Raw genomic sequence first — 20430 nt, 5'->3', positions numbered from 1 at the left:
TAAAGAAAAAATCATGCAACAGAAAAAAAACAACACAGTAATTCTACACAAACAAAATGAAATTTAATCTTAATTATTTATTGATTGTTTTTATGACTTTGATCTAGCATACAAAACAAAGCTATAACTTTTTTTAACCTCTTCACATACCCTTCATTTTCACCTTACACAAATCCAAGGGGAAAAAAACAAACAAACAAACAACATTGCATGACAAAGCTGACATGCAATATATCTGGAAAACAACAACAACAAAAAAAAACAAACAAACCAAAACAAATAAACAGTTAATATCTTAATGAACAATACATATTTGGAAAGGTTGTTCAGCTCCTTTTTTTGTACCAAGCTCTATAGGACATGCATTCAAGATAGTTACACTTTAGTACCACTTTCTGTTTTCTTAGCACCACTTTAATGGCATTCTCAACACCAAATATTTCTGACCTTACTGCGTTGAATAAGAAAATATCATGGAAAATCTTCCTTCTATATTAAATGAAATAAATTAGAATACAGGGCAACAGAAACCCTCATCCCAGCTACACTTTAAACATAAAAGATGTTCAGATCTCAATTCAAACAAATCAGAAACAACACGTATGTACAATTACCATAATGTTAAATTACATTTGTTTAAATTAATGAATTTAAATTTTGTTATTGATCTATTTAATACTGAAATTTGCACCTGCAGAACAATCTTCACGTTGGAAATATGTCACAGCTCAAGACTATAAATTAACAAATTCATAATTCACACTTAAAATGCACAGCATACTTTAAATCTTAAAGTGCACAATACAGTTTTTACTGAACTTGAATACAAAAAATTAATACTTTCTCCTTTAATTATAGAAATCATATGTGTCATTAGAATTAGAATCTTACAAATATATATATGCAAGTCATGACATACAAGATTTTGTAAACAGCCAACATGAATACGTTAGAATAATTGGTAATGACCCATCTTTTAGCAATTGCAGTTTGTTATAGAGCTGTCATATCAAAGCTCAGTGCATAATACTTGTTTTTAACAACATTCATTTTCACAAGCTATTAAAAAAAATCATGTCTTCTCCCTGCTTTATGCTACATAGAATGCTAAAAGATACCTTCCAAGTGACAATAGCTTTACTGAATTTATTGACAGATGGTCTATTTAAGATATTAAAATGCAAGTGCAATATGACATAGGAATAAGACAATATTGGAAGAACTGTTAAGACGTTCGGAAAACTTCTGCAGTATACGAGAGGAAATATTCTCTGGTATAAAAGAATTGTCCCAATTGTATACCTATATTTCTGCTTTCAAGTGAATGAGGTGAAAGACCTATCAAAACTGACTGAAAAGTAAAGTATCTTATAAGTATAAATAAGGCACATTGAGAATAATGTTGTATTGTGCCACCATGGACATGCCACACTGTCCAATCAAGACCAAAGGAATGCAATTTACAAGATGTAGTAAGACAGAGCTGTATCAATTTTGGAATGTCAAAAATGACTATAACTTCTAGTAAAGTAAGCAAATATAATGGACAACATACCATACAATTACAGTTTACTGTGATGAATGTTTATGATGACGTTCTAAAACTCATGATTGATTCCAAGTATGTTCTTCTAAAGTACGTGTAGTTAAACACCTGGAAAACGATCATGATGTGTTTCAAACAGCTCCACCACTGTCAGTGGAAAACTGGCAGTTTCAAAAAAGTAAGACATTAATAATAAAAACGACAAAAGCAAAGTGATATGATGCATCAGGTGACACAATTAATCAAAACGTACATTTTTTGCTTTAACAAGACATAGCTTTCAAAAGAAAACACCTCTATCAATTAGTCTTAGCACTTAATTTTAATGGGCTCGATGAAGAATTTTATTTCATTCAGTTCTAATATAGAATTTATTAAAGTGCTATAGGAAGAATAAAAAGTATTTGTGTTTCTCCATTAAAATGTTGTTTTCCTCATAAAGCTTGCCTACAGTAATAATTAAATGTTAAAACTGATGGAACAGCATTAGCAGGAAACAGTTGGTTGACATAGAGGGCATTTGTTAAAATATTTCATGTGCCTTGCCAAAGTCCTGTGTGAGAAAAGCTCATCTACAACTTACGTTGTTCAGTTCCATTAGTCATCTTTTGTTTTTTTCTTTAGATATTGCCTCTCTGTAGGTCATGTGAATAAAGTCATACAGTTGTGTGGCATTGATGGTATTACCCAAAATTTCAGAGAGTTTATCCTTTGACAGAGTCACTAACTCTGTAATGCTTTTTACGTGGTTCATTAAGGCACGACAGTTTTTTGCATTAATACCTGGCATTTTTAGTAGAAAGTCCTGAGGGCCAGGGTTATACTTGTCTGACTCGGGAAGAGTTTCAGAATCTGCTGTTACAGCCATTGCTGTTTCTGCATCAGGTTGTGGATGGTTTTGTTTTAACTCTTCAAACAGTTCGGCAGTAGCATGGGGAGAAGGACACCACAGGATACGTAACTTTGGGAAATGGAGTGTAAGAAGAGTTAGTTTAGAAGTAACATCACTACTGGAAATCTCCTGATGTAGAGAACCTTGTGGAATCAAGGAGAAAGGTTTGTTAGGATCAAATTCAATCAGAAGAATTGGTCGCTTATAATAACGGGACATCGAAATGCATTGTGAATACAGTCTTCCATTGTTTAAGGAACCAATAAGATCACTGATACTTTTCCGCTCTACACAGACATCAGGAGTTAAGATATAATCTCCAACTTCCAAAGTAACAGGCTCAATGTCAATACCACGACGATGAATCAGTGATGGAAGCTCACTACGAAATTCCCGCATGTCCACTATTATAGTTTGTTGAGTACTCTTCTGTTCCTGTCCACCTGAAGAGCAAAATAAAGAGTTAACCAAACTAACACATGACCTCCAACTCTAGTTATCCCATGTGATGCCAACACTTCCGTAACGGATGAACTTCACCTTTCACATTATACCTCAAATTCAGCAGTATAATAAATCTAGACTTTATTTAATTTTAAACTTTAAAGACAAATGAGTTGCCACATTATATACTATAGTTTATGGAGTATGCTCTGCAGTTTAATAGAACTATCATGTTACCTTCTACGCGCTGTGTAGTGACAACAAGATACATTAAACTGTAGAGGAAAATTACTTAAACATGTGAAGAAAATGTTTAAAATGTTTCCTGCAAAATCAGATAATGAAGCTGCTGCTTTTTATTTCCAGCTGTTTCCATAGAAATATGGCATTTCATTGTAGAAGATATATTTCAACTTCTATAGATCTATCTGTAAAAGGACACATGAAAAGATCGCAGCATTGAGGTGACGAAAGACATCACAGCAAAGATTAGAGAGCATATGGTAATGAAGAGCAAGATTTAAAAAAATTACAACTAAGAAAAATAGAGGCAAAGCTGTAAAGATGAGGACACAGTACACATCAGAAGAAGGGAACAAAAATACGGTTAGAAATGCAACAAAAGAAAAAAAAGATGCTTTATTGGAAAGAAAGACAAATACATGATCTGCAGTTGTTCATTCAGGTAATCTGTTTCACCAAGATAAGTAGAAGTCCCAAACATTGACTAGTTCAAGAACAAAACACATCACTTGACTTTCTGTAGACTTCAGTTTTAATGTTTTAATGTCTTTCCACCTCATTAAAGGCAACAGGCTGCCCAGAAACAATCCAAATGGTATCTGTCTTAATGGTAAAATACTTCCTTAATCTATAATTTCTTTTTTTTTAAAAAACAAAAACAAAAACACAAAAAAAACATACTGCACTGCCATTTCAGAACGACAGCGAGAGATGCACTAAGATAATGCTTCTTTTCCATCAGGATTGTAGAATCCACGTGCCTCTACCACCCAGATGCTTTGGACAGGATTTAAACAAAATAGGTTACAAGCCTCAGCTCAGAGCTGCAAGCCCAGCTTCAGAAACCACTCACCTGCTTTGCGTGTGTCAGTGGAAACAGAGGCAGGTTTAGCATCTCTCAGAAGATCTAAGTTTGTTTCATCTCTTCCTTCTCTTTCTTCAGGAACAACCATAGTGGCCCTTTCTCTAAGGAACAACAAACAAAGAATCACTGAAAAACTGCAATTATACATGATGAATACTTCATAACATATACTGTTCACTGAGATGTAAAATTACATGTAGTTGAATACTAATTGCAAACCCGACTAGAAACGCAATTCATTAGGATTTCCAGATTGTTTGGGCTAGATTCTGAACTTTTATTTTCAATTTGTAGTGCTTCTGAGCATCTCTTTATATTTTTTGAATTTCATAGAGCACATAAAACAAAAGAACTAATGACTAGTACTACGAGTATAACCCAGTGAGAAGGCATTATCTCATGCACTCTAAGAAAATAATTGGTTTGGTCCTGAAAACTACTTAAGTCATGAAAGCCTTCGAAATACCTTACAACATAGGTTACCTGCAGACAAAAACACATTTTCAGTAGTTTCTCAAAAGGAGAATCTTAAACAATCAAGTAAAAATACCAGTTATACTGGGTAGTCTTTGAACTTTCATATTAAAAAGCCAAAATATCAGGTACTCTGCAAAGGAAGGTTTTGTTTTTTTTTTCCCCCATCGATAAGAAAATTCTCTTTAAGAAGCAATTGAATTAGGAGTTTACCTAAAGCCTTCACACAGTTAAGAACTTCACCATTTGAAATGTGAGCACTTAAGGGAATTATGTAAGAAATTGGTAACAAAGGTTAATTTTGTTACCGAATGAGTTTTTCAAAGGCTTCCTTCTCTTTTCTCAGAGCTGTCAGATAGCGCTGTTCTTCTGTTGAGCTTCCATATATGAGGAAATACACCCTGTATGTTTAGAGGGGAAAAAACCCACAGAACTATTTAGTAAATTAAAAAAGACACCAAAAAATGGTATTTAAGATTAGTAGTAGCAGTAAGTGCCTGAAAAGTCAATATTTGCCTTAAAAAGGTAAGCTGAAAACATCGTCTTTTTTTCTGCAAAGATGCTCCAGAATCAGCAACAAAAAACCTTATATCCATTTTTCTCTCTTTTCTTAAGAAGAAATAGGCTTACTGAAATGTTGAGATTCAACCAGGGTAGACTCAGATTTCAGTCAGACACAAAGCAAACATAATGAAGAAGTTACTTTCTTCTATTTTTAAAATCTTCCCAGAAGACTATGCATAACAAACTACAATCTGCAATTGTCCTGATTTAGGAAAAAAAAAAAAAAAGGAAAAAAAGAAAAACACCAAAACATACAAGACTTCAAATCGTGTGTTTGCATGAGGGTATCTTATCTTCTACATAGAACAAACTGCCTTTTATAGAATGGACATTTTATTACAAGTGTGTTTCTGTTATTAAGGGACTAAATACCTAGCGGGAAGTAAAAATTATCTTGCAATTACATTCGACATAGTTTTGTTTAAAATTAAAAAGAAAGCTAATCAGGAATTAAAAGGTAGCTTAAAAAACTCACTAGATGTATTTTGTGCCTTGACTGTCAGAAGTGCACAATAGATATTTTTTTTCATTTGAGACTAAAATTAGACCAAGAACAGTCTTGATTATCACCAAGTTCACTTGCCTCAAAGGCTTTCCAGGCCTGCTTGCCTTGTAGATTTCCAGCTGCCGAACAAAAGTCAGCTCTGCATCATACAGCACAACATATCTTGGTTCTACTTCATGCAGTACCCTGGTGAGAGAATAGGGATCACTGCAACCCTGCAACGGATGAATAATTGTGAGTGGGCTTTTGAAAATACCGTAGTAAGAATCTGAAGATAAGTTCACAGGGAAATCTTCAGGAATTGTCTCATCAATACTGCCTTCTTGGCTACTGCTTAACTCTTTGTTATCTTCCACATCCAACTCCTCTTTGCTTTCCTCCTCAGTTTTCCCTATCATTTGGATTATAGTCCGGTCTTGCTGCTTCTTGTGTTTGTTTTGTTTTGAAGAAGTTGCGAGTTTGTTTTTTTTGGCTTGAGGCCCTGTGTCTGGTCTGGCATTTCCTTTGGACTTGACGGCTTTTCTGTCCTTAAGCCACACATCTCCAGCTTTCTCATCCTTTCCAAAGGTTTTATTATACAGTCTCGTTAAAAAGGCTTCCGCTCCATCAGTAATATACTCCCTGAGCTGTGCACAAGCTCGGTCATCACTGGCACAAATAAGCACCTGCCCTGCAGTCAAGAAACAATATCATGTTTATAATCTGTTATGATGTACTTCTTTTAATCCAGCTACAAGACATCTTGAGCAAATTGTTTTAAATGATCCTAGAAGTGTGCCTACCAAATGCCTTTTACACTTGGTGGTCACAGTTGTTCTGGACTTCCAGGGAGTGTAAATTGCATCATAGTTTGTATTAAACCAAGATTAGAGAAGGTTAATAAAAGTTCAGCATTCCTTAGTCTTACACCATCTAAAACAGTAAGTTTTTTCTTTTGACCATTTGAAACGAAGCAAATACAACATGGGCTGAAATATACTCAGATGCTTTCTTTTTATTTATTTTTTAAATGTGGGATAAGAAAGGACTTAATTGAGACTGTTTTAGTTTTCAGCCTTTGTCAGCTGTGTTAGGGAGTCCAAAAAATACATGTTTCACACAGTATTATTGACATTTGTGGGCCTTGAATAACAATTCTCTGCAAGCTGACTCAGATATACTCCTACAACACTAGGTTAGAGTGCCAGTTCTTATCCATAGTCAGAACACTGTGGGTGGGAGAAAAGGGCGCTTTTTTACCCTCGCTATTTCCTAAAATAAAACTTGGTGAAATTTAAGGGGATGAAAAGTCCTAAAATAGGAAAGGCAGCAACATGGTTAGTTAGAAACACACTCACCTTCTTCTCTCTACCCAAGAAGCTGCATCTCCTGGAGAAGCAATTTTTAGGTGCCCAAGAAAATGTATGAGATGGAATGGTCAAAAGATGGAACTTCTGTTTCTTTGAACCTGAGTGTCAATTACTATAGTTCTAGCCATCTGCAGCTCCATGCCCCTCCGCAATCCAAGCAAGGGCGCTTGTCTGAACAGTTTAGGGAGAACTGTGTAACAGACCTATACAGCTTGTAAGGCTATGAAACAGTTCTATTTCTGCATTACTTTAACTGCTGTAGAAGACTGGAACATGTACACGTTGCCTCGTTATTTAGAATGAAGACCACAGCAGATGAGATCTTTTGATTTGCACTGGGATAAACTGAATAGATGATTGTCTTATAACTATTTATCCTACCGGTGAGAATACAAGTATATAAAACACTTTGTCTTAAGTCTATAAATTACTGTTTCAAACCAGCTCTTTAGTATAATCACAGTAAAGAATTTGAGCAATCCCTCTCAAAAGTCAAATAGAAGAGAAAATCAGATGTACGGTGAAAATTTACTTCATTTAGTATTTTCTCACCTGGACCACCGAAGTCTTCACTGTTCTTATTCTCATTTGCAATCTCATTCAGTACTTCTCTCAAAGCTTCCCATTTTGGGTTACTTTCTAGCACCAATTCCCTTTTCAGTTCTGAAACAAAGATTAAACGTAGCAGCTTTTACAGCCAAAATACCCTTCAGAACTTTAAATTAGTGGTTCAATGTCAATGCTCTAATGGTTGTTGGCAAGTACAATATTCAACAGTCTACATATGCGACTTGTTTTGCTGATCAGGTAGGAGAGCACTCTTACAGAATCATTAAAAACGGGGAAAAACGCTCTAATGAATAATTTAACTAACCTTTAACTTTAACTAAAAAAGTTAAAGTATTGTTCTTCAATTCTGAAACTCTTGAATAAAATACATATATAAAAATATAAATATAAATATAGATATAAATATATATATATATATATATATATATATATATATATAATAATGGCAGCTTCTTATCCCTTCATGTAAAATGCAAAAGATCAAGCTGAATTCTATGTAATTCAGGAACAATCCATAAAAGCTCTCCCAATGATCAGCTGAGTAAGCTGAGAAGAATGCCTTATTTGATTGTGACTGTTTTTTTTGTTTATTGTATGCTTTTTGAACAAAGCATACAATATATGCTCATCTCAATATATCAATATATCTCAATATATCCCAGCTACCAGACTGAGGTCTAGAGCTGTGTAAGATCTTGTAAAAAAACACAGCACAAGTAATAATATACAGAGTGTTTGAAATCGTGTTACACTCTCAAACTTAAAATTAGGAGCGATCAGTACCATTTTCCTTCTTTACATCACTGTTTCCAGAGACTTTGCCTTTCTGATTCAGTTTCTCATCTGCAATGCGATAAACTCTTGCTCGAGCATTTACAAACATCGAAGTACTGGAGTCAAGAAACAGCCAACCTAAAGAGAAAAAGAAAACATTAATTGTTTGACATTTGAAGTGTACATGCTTCAGACATTTCCAATAATAGCCTCACATCTCTCATCTGGATTACCTGTGCTACCTGCTTACTATGTAATTACTAGCTTAATAAAAGACAGAAATGTGATGCAAGTCTCACGCTGTTAAGTTAACAGCAGTTAAGTGGGAAGATGAAAGCATTATCTGTCAATAAAAACCTACGCCCATATGGCTGGTTATATAAAACCTAACTAGATACCTTCATATGTTTAGGAATGTTAATTAAAAATATCATCATTTCTCTGTTTCATGCATTAACTTGTATTCAGTGTTTACCTGAATTCTCACCAAAAGCTTTTTCACTTGCTTTCAGTGACTCCAGAAGATTGAGGAAAGTGACACAATCATACTGAGTTAGATATTGTAACAAAGTACGTAGTATTTTCAAATCCTGGACCAAAGATTTTGTCTTAGCTCCAAGTTGATGCCAGAGAGGATCTAAGTAGTGACGTATTGTCTAGAAATATAAATTGGAAAATTCAGGATGTCAGACTTCTACTATACTAATCAACACAGAAATGCCCTTATTTTCCTTTACAGGAGATGCCACTTGCCACTTTTTATCCCAACTGGGATAAAAAATAGCCAAGTCCAGATGTGATGGTGAGACATTTATTTTGATGAGTAACCATTTTTTGCGAAGTTACAATACAGATGCCATTATGTAAAGTCATAAATTCAACAAATACATGCAATCCAATGATTAGCAGCTATATATAATTTAATGCTTTCAGTACATATTTTCTTTTCTATGTTAAGAGAAAAAAAAAAGGTAATATAAGTATCAGTTAAAAAAAAAAAAGGAAAAATCTTATTTTACAGGTACTGGCCTATGCCTTTAGTGTTTAGCATTCTTTATTTAGCAAGTAGAAAACATTAAAATGTAATTTAATTTTCAAATTAAGACGAGTATGATGCAGATACACAACGTAGAAAGCCAGAGGAATAAAAGCCTCCAGATTTTTTCAAGTACAGAAGGCTTCACATCAATGGTAAGTATCAGTTAATAAGTGTTTTGCTATGGTGGTTGAAATTTATGATTTTACCCTACAGTAAGCATATGCATGCCAAACATGTTGCAGATCTGTCCATTACAACACTGCACACACAGTTAATGGACATATACGATGGTTAAAAATACAACAGATGCATGCATGTGCATATTATTTACACAAGCGTGCTTTACAGTGCTTCTCCTAATAAAGAAAATAGAAAATACAGGTATGAAATTCAAATGAATTGGGGGAGGCAATAATACATACCTATCTCTAAATAATATTATTATTATATTATTACACCAACCACCGATCAGGATGTTCTTGATATAGGGACTTTTCAAATGAAAGGCGAACAATCATACTAATTCACTCAATCATATTCAATTCAATCATACAAAATCCTACTAGTAACCATAACATCAGCTGCTGGTTACTTATTTATTTTATAAATAATATTTTTGTTTGCATGATGGATAGTTTGAAGATCTATGTTCCTTTATAATGAGGCATATCAAAACAATCAAAATAGTTACCTTTTCAAAAGGTTTACCAATAGCATTTTCTAAAGATAGATCTTCTACTTCAAGAGCTGGATTGTAACGTTTGAGCTCTCTCAAACATGCATTCAAAATGTCCAGGACTGAAGTCTGGATAGCAAGCATAGCAGGGGTCATTGACACATGTATTTCCACCACTTCAGGTTTATGCTTCTCTAAAAATGAGTTCACTGCTATATGAAATCTATGAGGAAAAACAGCTTATTACGTTTCACATGAATGTTTTGCTTGATACCGTAATTATAAAGAAGATCATATAAACTAAAGTTACAAATGATTTAAATGTAAAGTAAGCTAAATGCAAGATGAATCCACTTCTACAGATGCACAGACTGCAGTCTTATGAATGGTCTCATAAAACCATCTGATGATTTCATGATTATGACTGTTCTCATTCTAGGCATGTGAGTCTGTAGCTATGGTGACTGATCCATGGAGAACTACTGCACTAGATTCCGCATCATCATTACAAGTAACAAACCTCAAAGGAAAAACAACAACAACAAAAACCTCATAAGGAAGAAAATGTAATGGGCTGACAAATCCCTTGGAGTCACATGGATCTGCTGGTAGATAATTTAACATCCCCAGCTTTGGATAAGCAGCAGTTCCTTGTTCCAACACAGCCTCTGTACACCAATCTGACCATGCAGTTACAAAGGTGCCAGCTGATTTTACAAACAGAATAAGGCACGGAGAAGAACACTACGTCTGAAGAACTCTGAAACTCAACGAGCATTTTCCTTACTTTGTGCTGCACCCTCAGGTCTTATCATGGTTCAGAAGGCAAGGAGGAAAATTCAGAGAGCTTTGTGTTGTTCATTTCTGCATCTTTGTAATTCCAAAAGATAGAGTTTATAATGCAGAGCGTGAGTACATGAGATCTACATTCTAGACTGGACAGAAAAAAAAAATAGGCAGACCTCCTGCTCAAAGCAAGAGCATTGACTGTGTAATCAGCTGAATTGCCCAGTCCTATTTCAGGCTCTGCTCCTGGAAGACTTAATGCATGCCACAGACTTGGCAGCTTGGTTTCCTTCAGTCATCAAGAAATATTCTTTATATATCACATACATTAAAAGGAAAATTAAAACAAAACACAACCTGGTACAAAGAAATAAATATCCATAGAGTTTCGCCACAATCAGAAAAAAATATACTTCTATGAACAGTGAAACTGTGAGACTGTGTTCCTGTTACTTCATGGTTTAAATTATCTGTTCAGTAAATTATGTTTTTCTTAAGCTATTTAGCTTATCACTTTCTGCTGTGATTTCTACTGGCTAAAAGCACAGCTATACTGTAAGGTTCAGCCTCCTAAAGTTTTAATTCAAGTCTATTTTCGAAAATAGAAATTTAGGTATGTGACATTTATTCTGTCACAAATTGAATGAAATTAGTTCCAGAATACAAATAGGGAATGGAGATAAGCAGTTTGGCTACATAAACCTCATTTTGTTAGGAATCCATAGTAGCAACCTTAATAATTATAAGATTTCAATGAAATAAAGAAGTATCTTACCTTGGCCACAGGTAAAGTTTCCTGACAAAAAGATTTCGCATCACTCTTTCCACGTGGCAAAAGCCAGTGTTAAATGCAACCGCATTATCTGTAAAAGCTTTAATGAAACCTTGTTTGTTCTTCTGGCGATAAAGCCGCAAGATAAATGCTTCCTGACAGGACTCAATGATTCTGTGTGCCTTGTATACCAAAATGCCTGGCAAAATAAAAGGTTTCCAAGTTACAAAGTAGTAAAGAGAACTTGAATACTGTATACATTTTCCAAGTCTGTCTTACTCTTCTGTTTTTGTTAAATAAAGTACAATAGGAATTTCAATCTAAAATGACACTGAACAAACTTTTAAGAGTTCAAACCAAGTGATTCCTCAGTTTCAGTACCATGGAATCTCCCAGTAACAGAGCTGGGTTAATGATGCATCTTGAGCCAAAAAAAAAGCTTGCATTCAAATGGCAGGACCTAACAGCTTCGAAAATTCTTTACTCTTAAAGAAAAACTCGAACACTTGAATTCATGCTTTTTGACAGGGAGAAGAGCAAACGCAAGATGTAACAGTATTTCTGCAATACAAGTTTGGTAAGTTCAAGACCGTGAGTTTTGAATTCTTTTATTACACAAGTTCTGTAGTTAGAGTTGTCAAATATGCTTTTTTTGATAGCAGTTCAAGTATTTGTGATACTCAAAGAACTTCTAAAAACATTTCTGGTGCTTTTTCCCCCCTTCTGTGAACATATTCCTACTTGAGGACGGAAGGGACCTTAAACTGAGTGATTACACCAACATTTTTCTTAATGGCTATGGGTATCAGGAAAAAAAGATTTATCGTACACATTTTAGTACAGAGAAATGAAACAATAGCTGAACTACATCAAGCATATTGATGTAGACACTTTTGGGATTTACATTTCACTCAGCCAAAACCTTTTAAAACCAAGGCTTATTCTTCCTCATACTTAATTGTGTAAAATAGCACATTGTATTTTTTCCACTCTGCCCCTAGAGACAAGGCCTACGTGACACTTACCTGTTCACAGCTTCAATGGAGTAATAAATGCCTTTTGAAAATGGAAGCAAAAGACATCAAACAAACGCTTCATTATGTACCTTGATGAGCTGACAAATTTACAGTGCATCTAATTTCTACAGCAAGTGTCTTCATCTCAGCATCTAGCCATTGATTTTGCTATGTCTTTGTTTTGTAAATTAGAAAGCATCTATATGAAAAGGATTTTTATTCAACTGCTAATCATTCACGATCAAGTCACTGAAAGATGGATAAAGTATTAACACATTTCTCCCACAAAGTCATGTTTTTCAGGACATAGTAACAATTACACTCATTTCTGAATATCATCAAGCTTCTCAAGACGTGACTGAATGGACATTACAGGAGACAGAGAGTTTGTTACAGGCCAATGAGACTATACTATTTGCTACAGCATTTCTATTTGGCCCAAACCACCAGGAGTACTTGTGCATTGCAGCGATAATTTCTTATTTTCATTCCGCTGAATTTACGAGTTTATGAGCTGTTCATTCACATGTGATTCTTCAGTGATTTTATAAACAGGATTTCTAACACTTACCAACACTTTACTGTATTTTTGCTGTTAGTTCCTCAAGAAACACTATTACAAGCTTTTGTTGGTTTTGTCACACACACACAGTATGTTTCCAATAGAAACGTGCGTTACCCAAACTTTAAACGAAGTCTGTAAAAACTGCTGTCACACTGACCTCCAGTGGCATTACGACGAGCATAACAACTCTGTGTCATTTCAGATCAGTAATTTAAAAAAAAATTTTTAGTTTTTTATTCCTTTCATCCACACAAAACCCAAAGATGTGTTTTGTTTTATTTTGTTTTGTATTTCCTCAGGATAAGAGGGAAAGGTGAACAGGAAGGAGCCAACGGGAAGAACAGAAATTGAAGGAGGTGCCCAGAAACTTTTTTTTTTTAGTTGGAAAAAACAGAATTGACACAAGTCTAGGTCCTTTTGCCCTAGCATGAAGCTGTTCAATCTGTTTCACAGATTTGGGTTCTAAAGGTTGACTAAAAGGAAGGAGATACAGCTTATGAAGCAAACACTTACATTCTTCTACACAGTTAGTATTCTGTTGCATTTAAACGTTATAAAGATGTTAATATTTATATACCAGTAAAATATTCCTATACTTTCAAGCACCTGTTTTACTAGCTCTCCAGGCTGTAAGAGGGTTTCCAGCTTAGACAAAAACATAAGAACAACTGAGGTCAGGAGGAGAGGGGAACCAGAACATTAGAGAAAAAGACAATTGGAGCATCTTTCATGTGTAACTTCTATACAACAACAATTAAATTCACAAGCTATGCCCAAAAATCTTTAAAAAGTTTTAACAACATTATTTCATAATATTGTTATTTAGACAGCATCCAAGATGTTACAAGACGATTAGTAAGACATTGTTATTTTACTTGATGGGAAAAATCATCACAACTAATTCATTAATGCAAAAAACAGCAAGTGTGCATGGTTGATAAATATGCAATCTAAAATCACTTTCAATCATGGGCCATTTACTGCGAGTATTCTGGACACTATTTTCTCAAGTATAATCAGTTATTTTCCTTGGAAAGCAATGCAGCCACTCTCAATTTCCATGTTTCTTACGTCATGGCATAGTTTAACTGCTGATTGTTTTCCATTTTATTATTGATATCAGAAAGCCATACAGGGATATTACTCACTACCTAAAAAGAATGTGGATGTTTTCAAATTGTGCAATTAAATAACGCAAACAAGTTTAGAGCAAAGATGACCACTAAAAAACAAACAAACAAATAAAAACCTACATATTTGTTCCTTTTACTTTAGTCTCTGTAAAAAAAAAAAAATAAAATCTTCAACCTCAACATCAGTCAGTCGGACTCTTTCAACAGAATTACACATTATGTATTTTCAGTCATGGCTTGACTTCATTAAGCTCTTACCAGTAATGAGGTTTGCCGGAATTCTGTCAGTAAGGAAATCTACCACGAGGATTCGACTTGTTGCAAAGAGAACTCCTCCTTGCATGTAAAATTCATAGCGAGTGTTACTTGCAACCTCATTGGTAACCCGCCGAGGAAGATGAACAACTCCGTCTGACCTCAGCTGATCAATAAAATACTCCTAAAACAAATGCAGTAAAACCACAACAGATTTCATTCTGACAACTGATGAAATGGATTCAGAAAAAATTGCAATTAGTCTTATTTCATTAGTTTTGCAGAGCTGTCCACGACATAAAAACATGACAGTATAAGATACTAGGTAAGGAAGTCAGAATTATGGTGATGTTTTATTTTGATGTTTTAGTTTGCTAAGTTTCAAACCCTTTCAGGGTTTCACTTAGAAATATTAGTATTTTCAACAGAAGTTAGATAATATTTAAGAAAGTACAAGCCTCTGACACTCGATGGATCTTAAGTACCCTGAAAATTTTATCTTGCGTTTTTCACTGTATTTTAACAGCTCTTTTTTTCAGGGAGCAGGCAATACTAACTCATGGCCCAAGAAGTGACAAGGGCCCGTCGCGGCCCGCCAAATCGCCGCGGAAGAGCCCCCAGCCGCCAAACCCCATCTCCAAGGCGGCAGCAGCCGGCGGGCACCCTCTGCTCGGGCCCGGGCAGCCGCTTCCATCGGTCCTTCCTCCTTCTGCTCTCACCTCCTCGGCAGGGCTCGTATTCAGCACCAGCACCAGGCTGGCGGGCTCACTGTAGAGGCGGAGGAAGCGCAGCAGCAGGCGGTCGATGCCGAGCCCGCGAGCGCACACCACCAGCCCGTCCTGGTGGAAGAGGTCCAGGAAGATCTGGCTCTCGTGTTCCAGCAGCGCCGCCATGACCGCCGGCTCCAGCCCGCCACAGTGGTGCGAGCTCCCGGCCCCGCCTCGGCCTCGCTACGGCTGCGGGAGCGGCGCCCTCAGCCGGCTGGAGGCGGTGCCTCCACTCGTAGTTGAAAGTCTTCCGAGGGCAGGGGTTAGGTACGGAGGTCAGTTTTTATTACAAATGGTTCGTTTTTAGTCACAGACTAGAGGCATTTCTTAACCAAGGAAGCTCGCTGATGAAATGTGACCTTCTGTCTTACATATAAATGTGATCTTCTGTCTTACATACTCTTGCATAACCACAAGTCTATGAGAAACAGAGTGGTTAATGTATATAGTTCTTGTATCTTGCAAAAGAATGGTCTAGCAGTTCATGTCAAAGAGGGTTTGAAGGGTAAACCTCGAGACTGGGGTCTAGGGGATAAGAGAACAAAAGACTTTCCAAAATCTGCTGACTTTTACATGGGACAAGTCTCTGATATCTGGGATAAGAGAACAAAGGGGTTTCAAAATAACTGCAAACTATTGCATGGGGCTCTGCATGGGGCTCTGATATCCAGCTAAGAGATGACCAAATAAGGAGAGAGGGGGAAGCTGAAGAATGACCAAAGGACAAAGCCTGGGAGGAAGACTACAAGCCTTCAGTACGAGTGACCCCCAGAGGGACCACCGGAGACCGATACGCATACTAATTTTAATATGAAGGAGGGACTGACTTGTGGAAAACGGACTCCACAGATTGTAAAGTAGGTATTTTTATTCAGCGCTGAGCAGCACGGGGGTAGTCCCACCAAAGTTGTGCGCACCTGACGCAGCAAATTGCCATGGTTATATGCAGTAAAGTTACATCTTAATGAAGGTTCACAATACGCCTATACATATTCATAACCTGTCCCCACTTTGTATTAACATTAGTTCCAAGGAGTCATTTCCATAAACTCCTCCCATCTGCACTTGCACAGGGTATTCTGGTGGTGGTCTTCGGGGGTTGTGGGGATGAAGATTGCTGACTTTCTTGTCACCACTAGTCGACCTTTTGTCTTTGAGCAGACTCAGTTGCTCCTTGGCTCTTGTCCATCCACAGGACCAGTTTCTGCTAGTCTCTTAAGATAGGTTCAATCTCTCATTAAGACTGACCTTGGTAAGGGGCCCAAGGCTTCTTGCTGTAGTTAATTTGCATAATGCACCATAGTTAGCAAAGACACTAAGTAGCATCCTAGTTTAATGCTGTCAATAGTATCCAGTACCAGGTCTTGTTCCCATAGTTGTTGGCTTCTGCAGTGCTTGCTGAGCACCATATCATGGGTCTTAAATGTATTGTTGGCAAGGGTATAGTAATGAAGCAGTTTTTGTCTTTCATTGGGACTTGGAAAGGCTGATCTCTCTCAAGAGCTTGATGTTGTCTGCTTTTCTTGATGGTAGCCATCATGGCCCTCAGTCTCTTGCTTGTGTGTGTTCGTACGGTTTGGGAGTCTGGCTCCATGTGGTTTGCAGTCCCGGTTCTGTAGTTTTTGACTACTGTTTCTGGTTTGGGGGGCAGAGATGGCTTCCTGCATTGCTCTGGCTGGCCCGCCCTGCCCCGCCCCCTTCCCCCTGCCGCCGCTGCGTCCTGCCGCCGGCTCACCCTCCGCTGCCCGCCGCCCCCCTTGCCGCCGCGTGGTGCCGGCCCTCCCCCCCCTCCCGCCGCCCCCTTCCCCCGCCGCCGCCGCGTGGTGCCGGCCCGCCCTGGCCCGGCCTCATTGAAGCTGTGAGGAGCTGAAGAAGAGCTAGTGAAAGAGAGGTATTGCAGCTGGTAGGCTGTGCCTGTGAGGTGCCTGAGGATCTGCCTTTTTTTTTTCTTTTGTGGCTGCTTCTTGCAGTCTCGGAGAGGTGAATCCTCTCCGGAGTGCTGAGGAAAGGCGGGAGGGTCGTCAGCCCAGTCAGTGTCCCTAAGCAAGGGTCCCCCTAAGGCAAGTCTCTGAAGTGTTTCCCCTCTGTTTTAGTGGTGCTGTGGTAGGCGTTGCTCAGAATCTGCTGAGGGTCTGAGGTGTTATAAGTTGCTCCCTTAATTAATTTTCAGAGGGCATTGTATTAATCATATAAAAGAATTTATTGAGTAAGCAAACAGCAAGCAAAACAGCGCTGGGCGGCAGGGGAATCTCTGCTCCGCCAACGGCTCGCATCTCACCCCCCCCCCCCCAGGGTCCCTTTTTATATCTTGGTAATTCCAGGATTACGCAGCACATCCTGGTATATTCTGCGACTGCGCACGCTGTTGCTAGGGGGTCGTCTCTGTCCCTCTGGTGGTCGTGAAGATGAAGGCCATAGTCTTCCTCAGCGTTGTGGCTCGACTTCCTTTCCTCACTAGGTCATGTTGACCCAGCATGAAGCAGGAAGGCAGAACATTATCATGCCGGCTCAGCAACTTATCAGGAATGGTTAGAGGAGCTTTGCAACAGTGACTTTAAACAAAAGATGGAACTAGGATGCGAGGGGGGGAGAAGGGGAGGAAACTCCCTCCCCCTTGCCGGTTTAAGGGCCCTCTCTCATTACATTAAGTAAAGGAATTTCAGGCATTTTACAGTTTCTTATCACAGCAGGAGACCTTTACTACCCCCACTTTTTCAAGCAAGACTCCTTGTCCTTGTAATACAAAAGACAATGAACAAACATTTATTATATATTACAGAGGTGAGGCTGTTTGGTATAGAGGAGCAGTGTGGTGGGTGATTTGTTGAGAACACAATGATCATTTAATCCCTTTGTTTTCCCAGGTGGTGTGGGTGATACTGGCTGCACTGTTGGGGCTTGAACTCGAAGAGGAACAGGTGAGCACAACTGTATGTTGCATCAGTAGTAGTCAGCATTGCAGAGGAGGTGGGCATCAGGGCCAGCGTGCTAGTGAATGCTGGTGCTCTGTTTTTGCAGATGATGATGAGCCCGGCAGTTGACTAAGATGTCTTTCAGTGCCTGTGCATTTCTTGAGGTGGAGGTAATTTACCATCCAGCAATCTTAGGGCTAAGTTGAACAGCACCTGGTATTTGCATATCTGGGGTGGCTTATGGGAGCTGGGAGCCAGAGCAGCATGGAGCCAGTGGGCTCAATATACTCGGTGCTACTGTGAGGGCGGTTCAGGCTGAGTCACGTTCAGGCTGGTTGTGGCTGGGTCACCAGGCTAATAGAAGAAGCAGGGGGTATTTTGTAGTGTGAGTGCGCGCACCAGGCAGAACAGTGCCCTTCTGTTGATCTGTCTTGTAGTGTTGCTTCTGCAGTGTGTGTTCTGAGTTATGCTCTCCTTGGATCTTGATATCCTTCTTGCTTTTTGCACTGGACTGACTAGACAGGGGAGTTGGTAGCTGTGCCAAAGGTCCTAAATGCTTGTTTTGTCATCATGGTTCTTCTTGTCTTGCAGTCGCTGGTTAAAGTGCAGAACTATTTCAGGTCTTGTGCATCATACTCTGTTTGAGATCGCATCTGTTTCCATCCTCACTCTTGCAGAAGTCATCTGGGCCGCATCTGGAGCTCTTGCTTGGGAATTCATTTCTTAAATGTCTTCCTATGGGGTTTTCAATCCCCATCCTTCTGGTCTCTTGTCTTGAAGGCAGGCATTTTATGCCTCCATCATCCCAGTTCTGGCAGTTGCTTCCAGTCGCATGTCGTGACATTTGAGTCTCTCCTTGGGTCTGCTGCAGAGCAATTGATTTGACTTGCTGTTGCTGTAGGGCTTCCCTCTGGGGGTCACTTTTTCTTGCGCCTTGTGTTCTGTGTTTTGTTTGTAATGTTTGTAGAGTGCCTGTGTTTGTATGTGTTTGGTCTGAAGCTGTCCAGCCTGGCAGTTAGTGATGACAGCTAACGTGGCAGCCCATGGGTGTACTAATACATTGTCTGGACTGTTTTGGCAGAGACATCTGGTCTGCCTCTGGGCACGTACTGAAGGGCAGCTGGCACAGTCATCTCTGTGGTGTTTGGCAGATGTGGAGGTGGGATAGTTGAGCTGCTTGTGAGCAACTGCTTGCAAAGAACAGTGTGCTTGAGGAGGTCTGTTGAATCTTGAAAGCTTACAGATATGGGGTTTTGAAATTTTTATTTTTATTTCTTTCCCGTCCCCAGTAGAGTGTAAACCTTAGGAGGAACTGGTCACAGGAAAGAACTCCTTCTGGAACTGTCCAGCACTCGGTAGGCAGCTCGGCTTGATCTACTTCTGAGGTGCTGAGGCAAGGGGGCTGCTGTTTTGAAATGATAACGTTGTAAATGGGGTCCGTTGTGTTGTTGAGGGGTGGGTGCTAATGCTGGCAGCTGAATGATTATCTTGTGACTGTTTTCAGTTGTTAAAGCTGAAACACAGTGTACAACACGGGACTTGACCAGAGCTGCTTTTGGCAAGGTGAGCAATGAACAGATGTAGCAGGTACTTCAGTGGTGCAGTTGTCACTGCAGTTACTTAACTACACAAAATACAGTAAAAATCCTGTTTATATTTCAGAGGTGTTGTAGCTGGCCTAAGAGAGCAGATGGAATCATCTGTGTCAAGGGCAGGTAAGGGAGCAGAGGTAAGGGAGCAGATGAGAGTAACTGTCCTAGCTGTGCTGTGGCTTTGGATGCTGCTTCAGCTTATGCTTTTCTTTCTCATTTGCAGGTGTCTCGCACAGGCTCAGTGGGGCCAAACTGCACTCTGAAGAGCAGCACGAGAAGGGCAGGCTCATCTTGAGCTGGGTTGGAGCAGAACAGCCAAGTAGCACAAGGTGACTATGAAAGGTGTCCGTCTCGCTTTGCGGGTGCCGTGGCAGGCTCTCCACAGAAGTGGCTGAGGATTTGAGATAAGGCCAGAGAGCGACAAGGAGCGGCACATCTTTGGGGCCTGCTTCTGGGGGGGTTTGCGACCTGCGTCTGGGGGAGGGGTGGAAGCTGCTTCTACACTGTTGGAGCCTGGGTTTGGGCGGGGAGATTTGGAGCTGCTTCTACACCTTTGGGGCTGGCATTGGGGGTAGGGGATTGGGTGCTGGTTGTATACTGTAGGGGCCTGTGTTTGGGGGGCTTGGGGCCTGCGTCTCGGGGAGGGGTGGTAGCTGCTTGTACACCTTTGGGGCCCGCATCTGGGGGTGTT

The 20430-nt window shown here is 39.0% G+C and overlaps 1 protein-coding gene across 1 annotated transcript; it reads right to left on the bottom strand.

The window, feature by feature from the left end:
* Positions 1 to 833: 833 nt before the first annotated feature.
* Positions 834 to 15456, bottom strand: LOC137864761 (DNA repair endonuclease XPF-like). The gene is made up of 11 exons (XM_068699244.1): positions 15188 to 15456; positions 14472 to 14652; positions 11503 to 11698; positions 9957 to 10164; positions 8702 to 8882; positions 8236 to 8364; positions 7435 to 7545; positions 5612 to 6203; positions 4773 to 4865; positions 3979 to 4091; positions 834 to 2881 (listed from the first exon to the last, which is right to left on the bottom strand). Exons 1-11 carry the CDS (start codon positions 15359 to 15361, stop codon positions 2148 to 2150), a joined length of 2712 nt encoding a protein of 903 aa, XP_068555345.1. The 5' UTR covers positions 15362 to 15456; the 3' UTR covers positions 834 to 2147.
* Positions 15457 to 20430: the final 4974 nt, after the last annotated feature.

This window comes from Anas acuta, chromosome 15 (genome assembly GCF_963932015.1).
Source record: "Anas acuta chromosome 15, bAnaAcu1.1, whole genome shotgun sequence".
In the NCBI taxonomy this organism is placed as follows: Eukaryota; Metazoa; Chordata; class Aves; order Anseriformes; family Anatidae; genus Anas; species Anas acuta.
Note: the sequence above shows the minus strand (reverse complement) of the source record. Positions and strands in the feature narration are given on the sequence as shown.

What these genes read in the sequence shown, in the direction of transcription:
- LOC137864761 (XM_068699244.1), bottom strand. Translation starts at nt 15,361, where the DNA reads ATGGCGGCGCTGCTGGAACACGAGAGCCAGATCTTCCTGGACCTCTTC. An exon ending in AAACTTTACCTGTGGCCAAG is followed by an intron (nt 10,165 to 11,502) that starts GTAAGATACTTC and finishes TTTTCCTCATAG; the next exon opens with ATTTCATATAGCAGTGAACT. An exon ending in CACTGACACACGCAAAGCAG is followed by an intron (nt 2,882 to 3,978) that starts GTGAGTGGTTTC and finishes TTTGCTCTTCAG; the next exon opens with GTGGACAGGAACAGAAGAGT.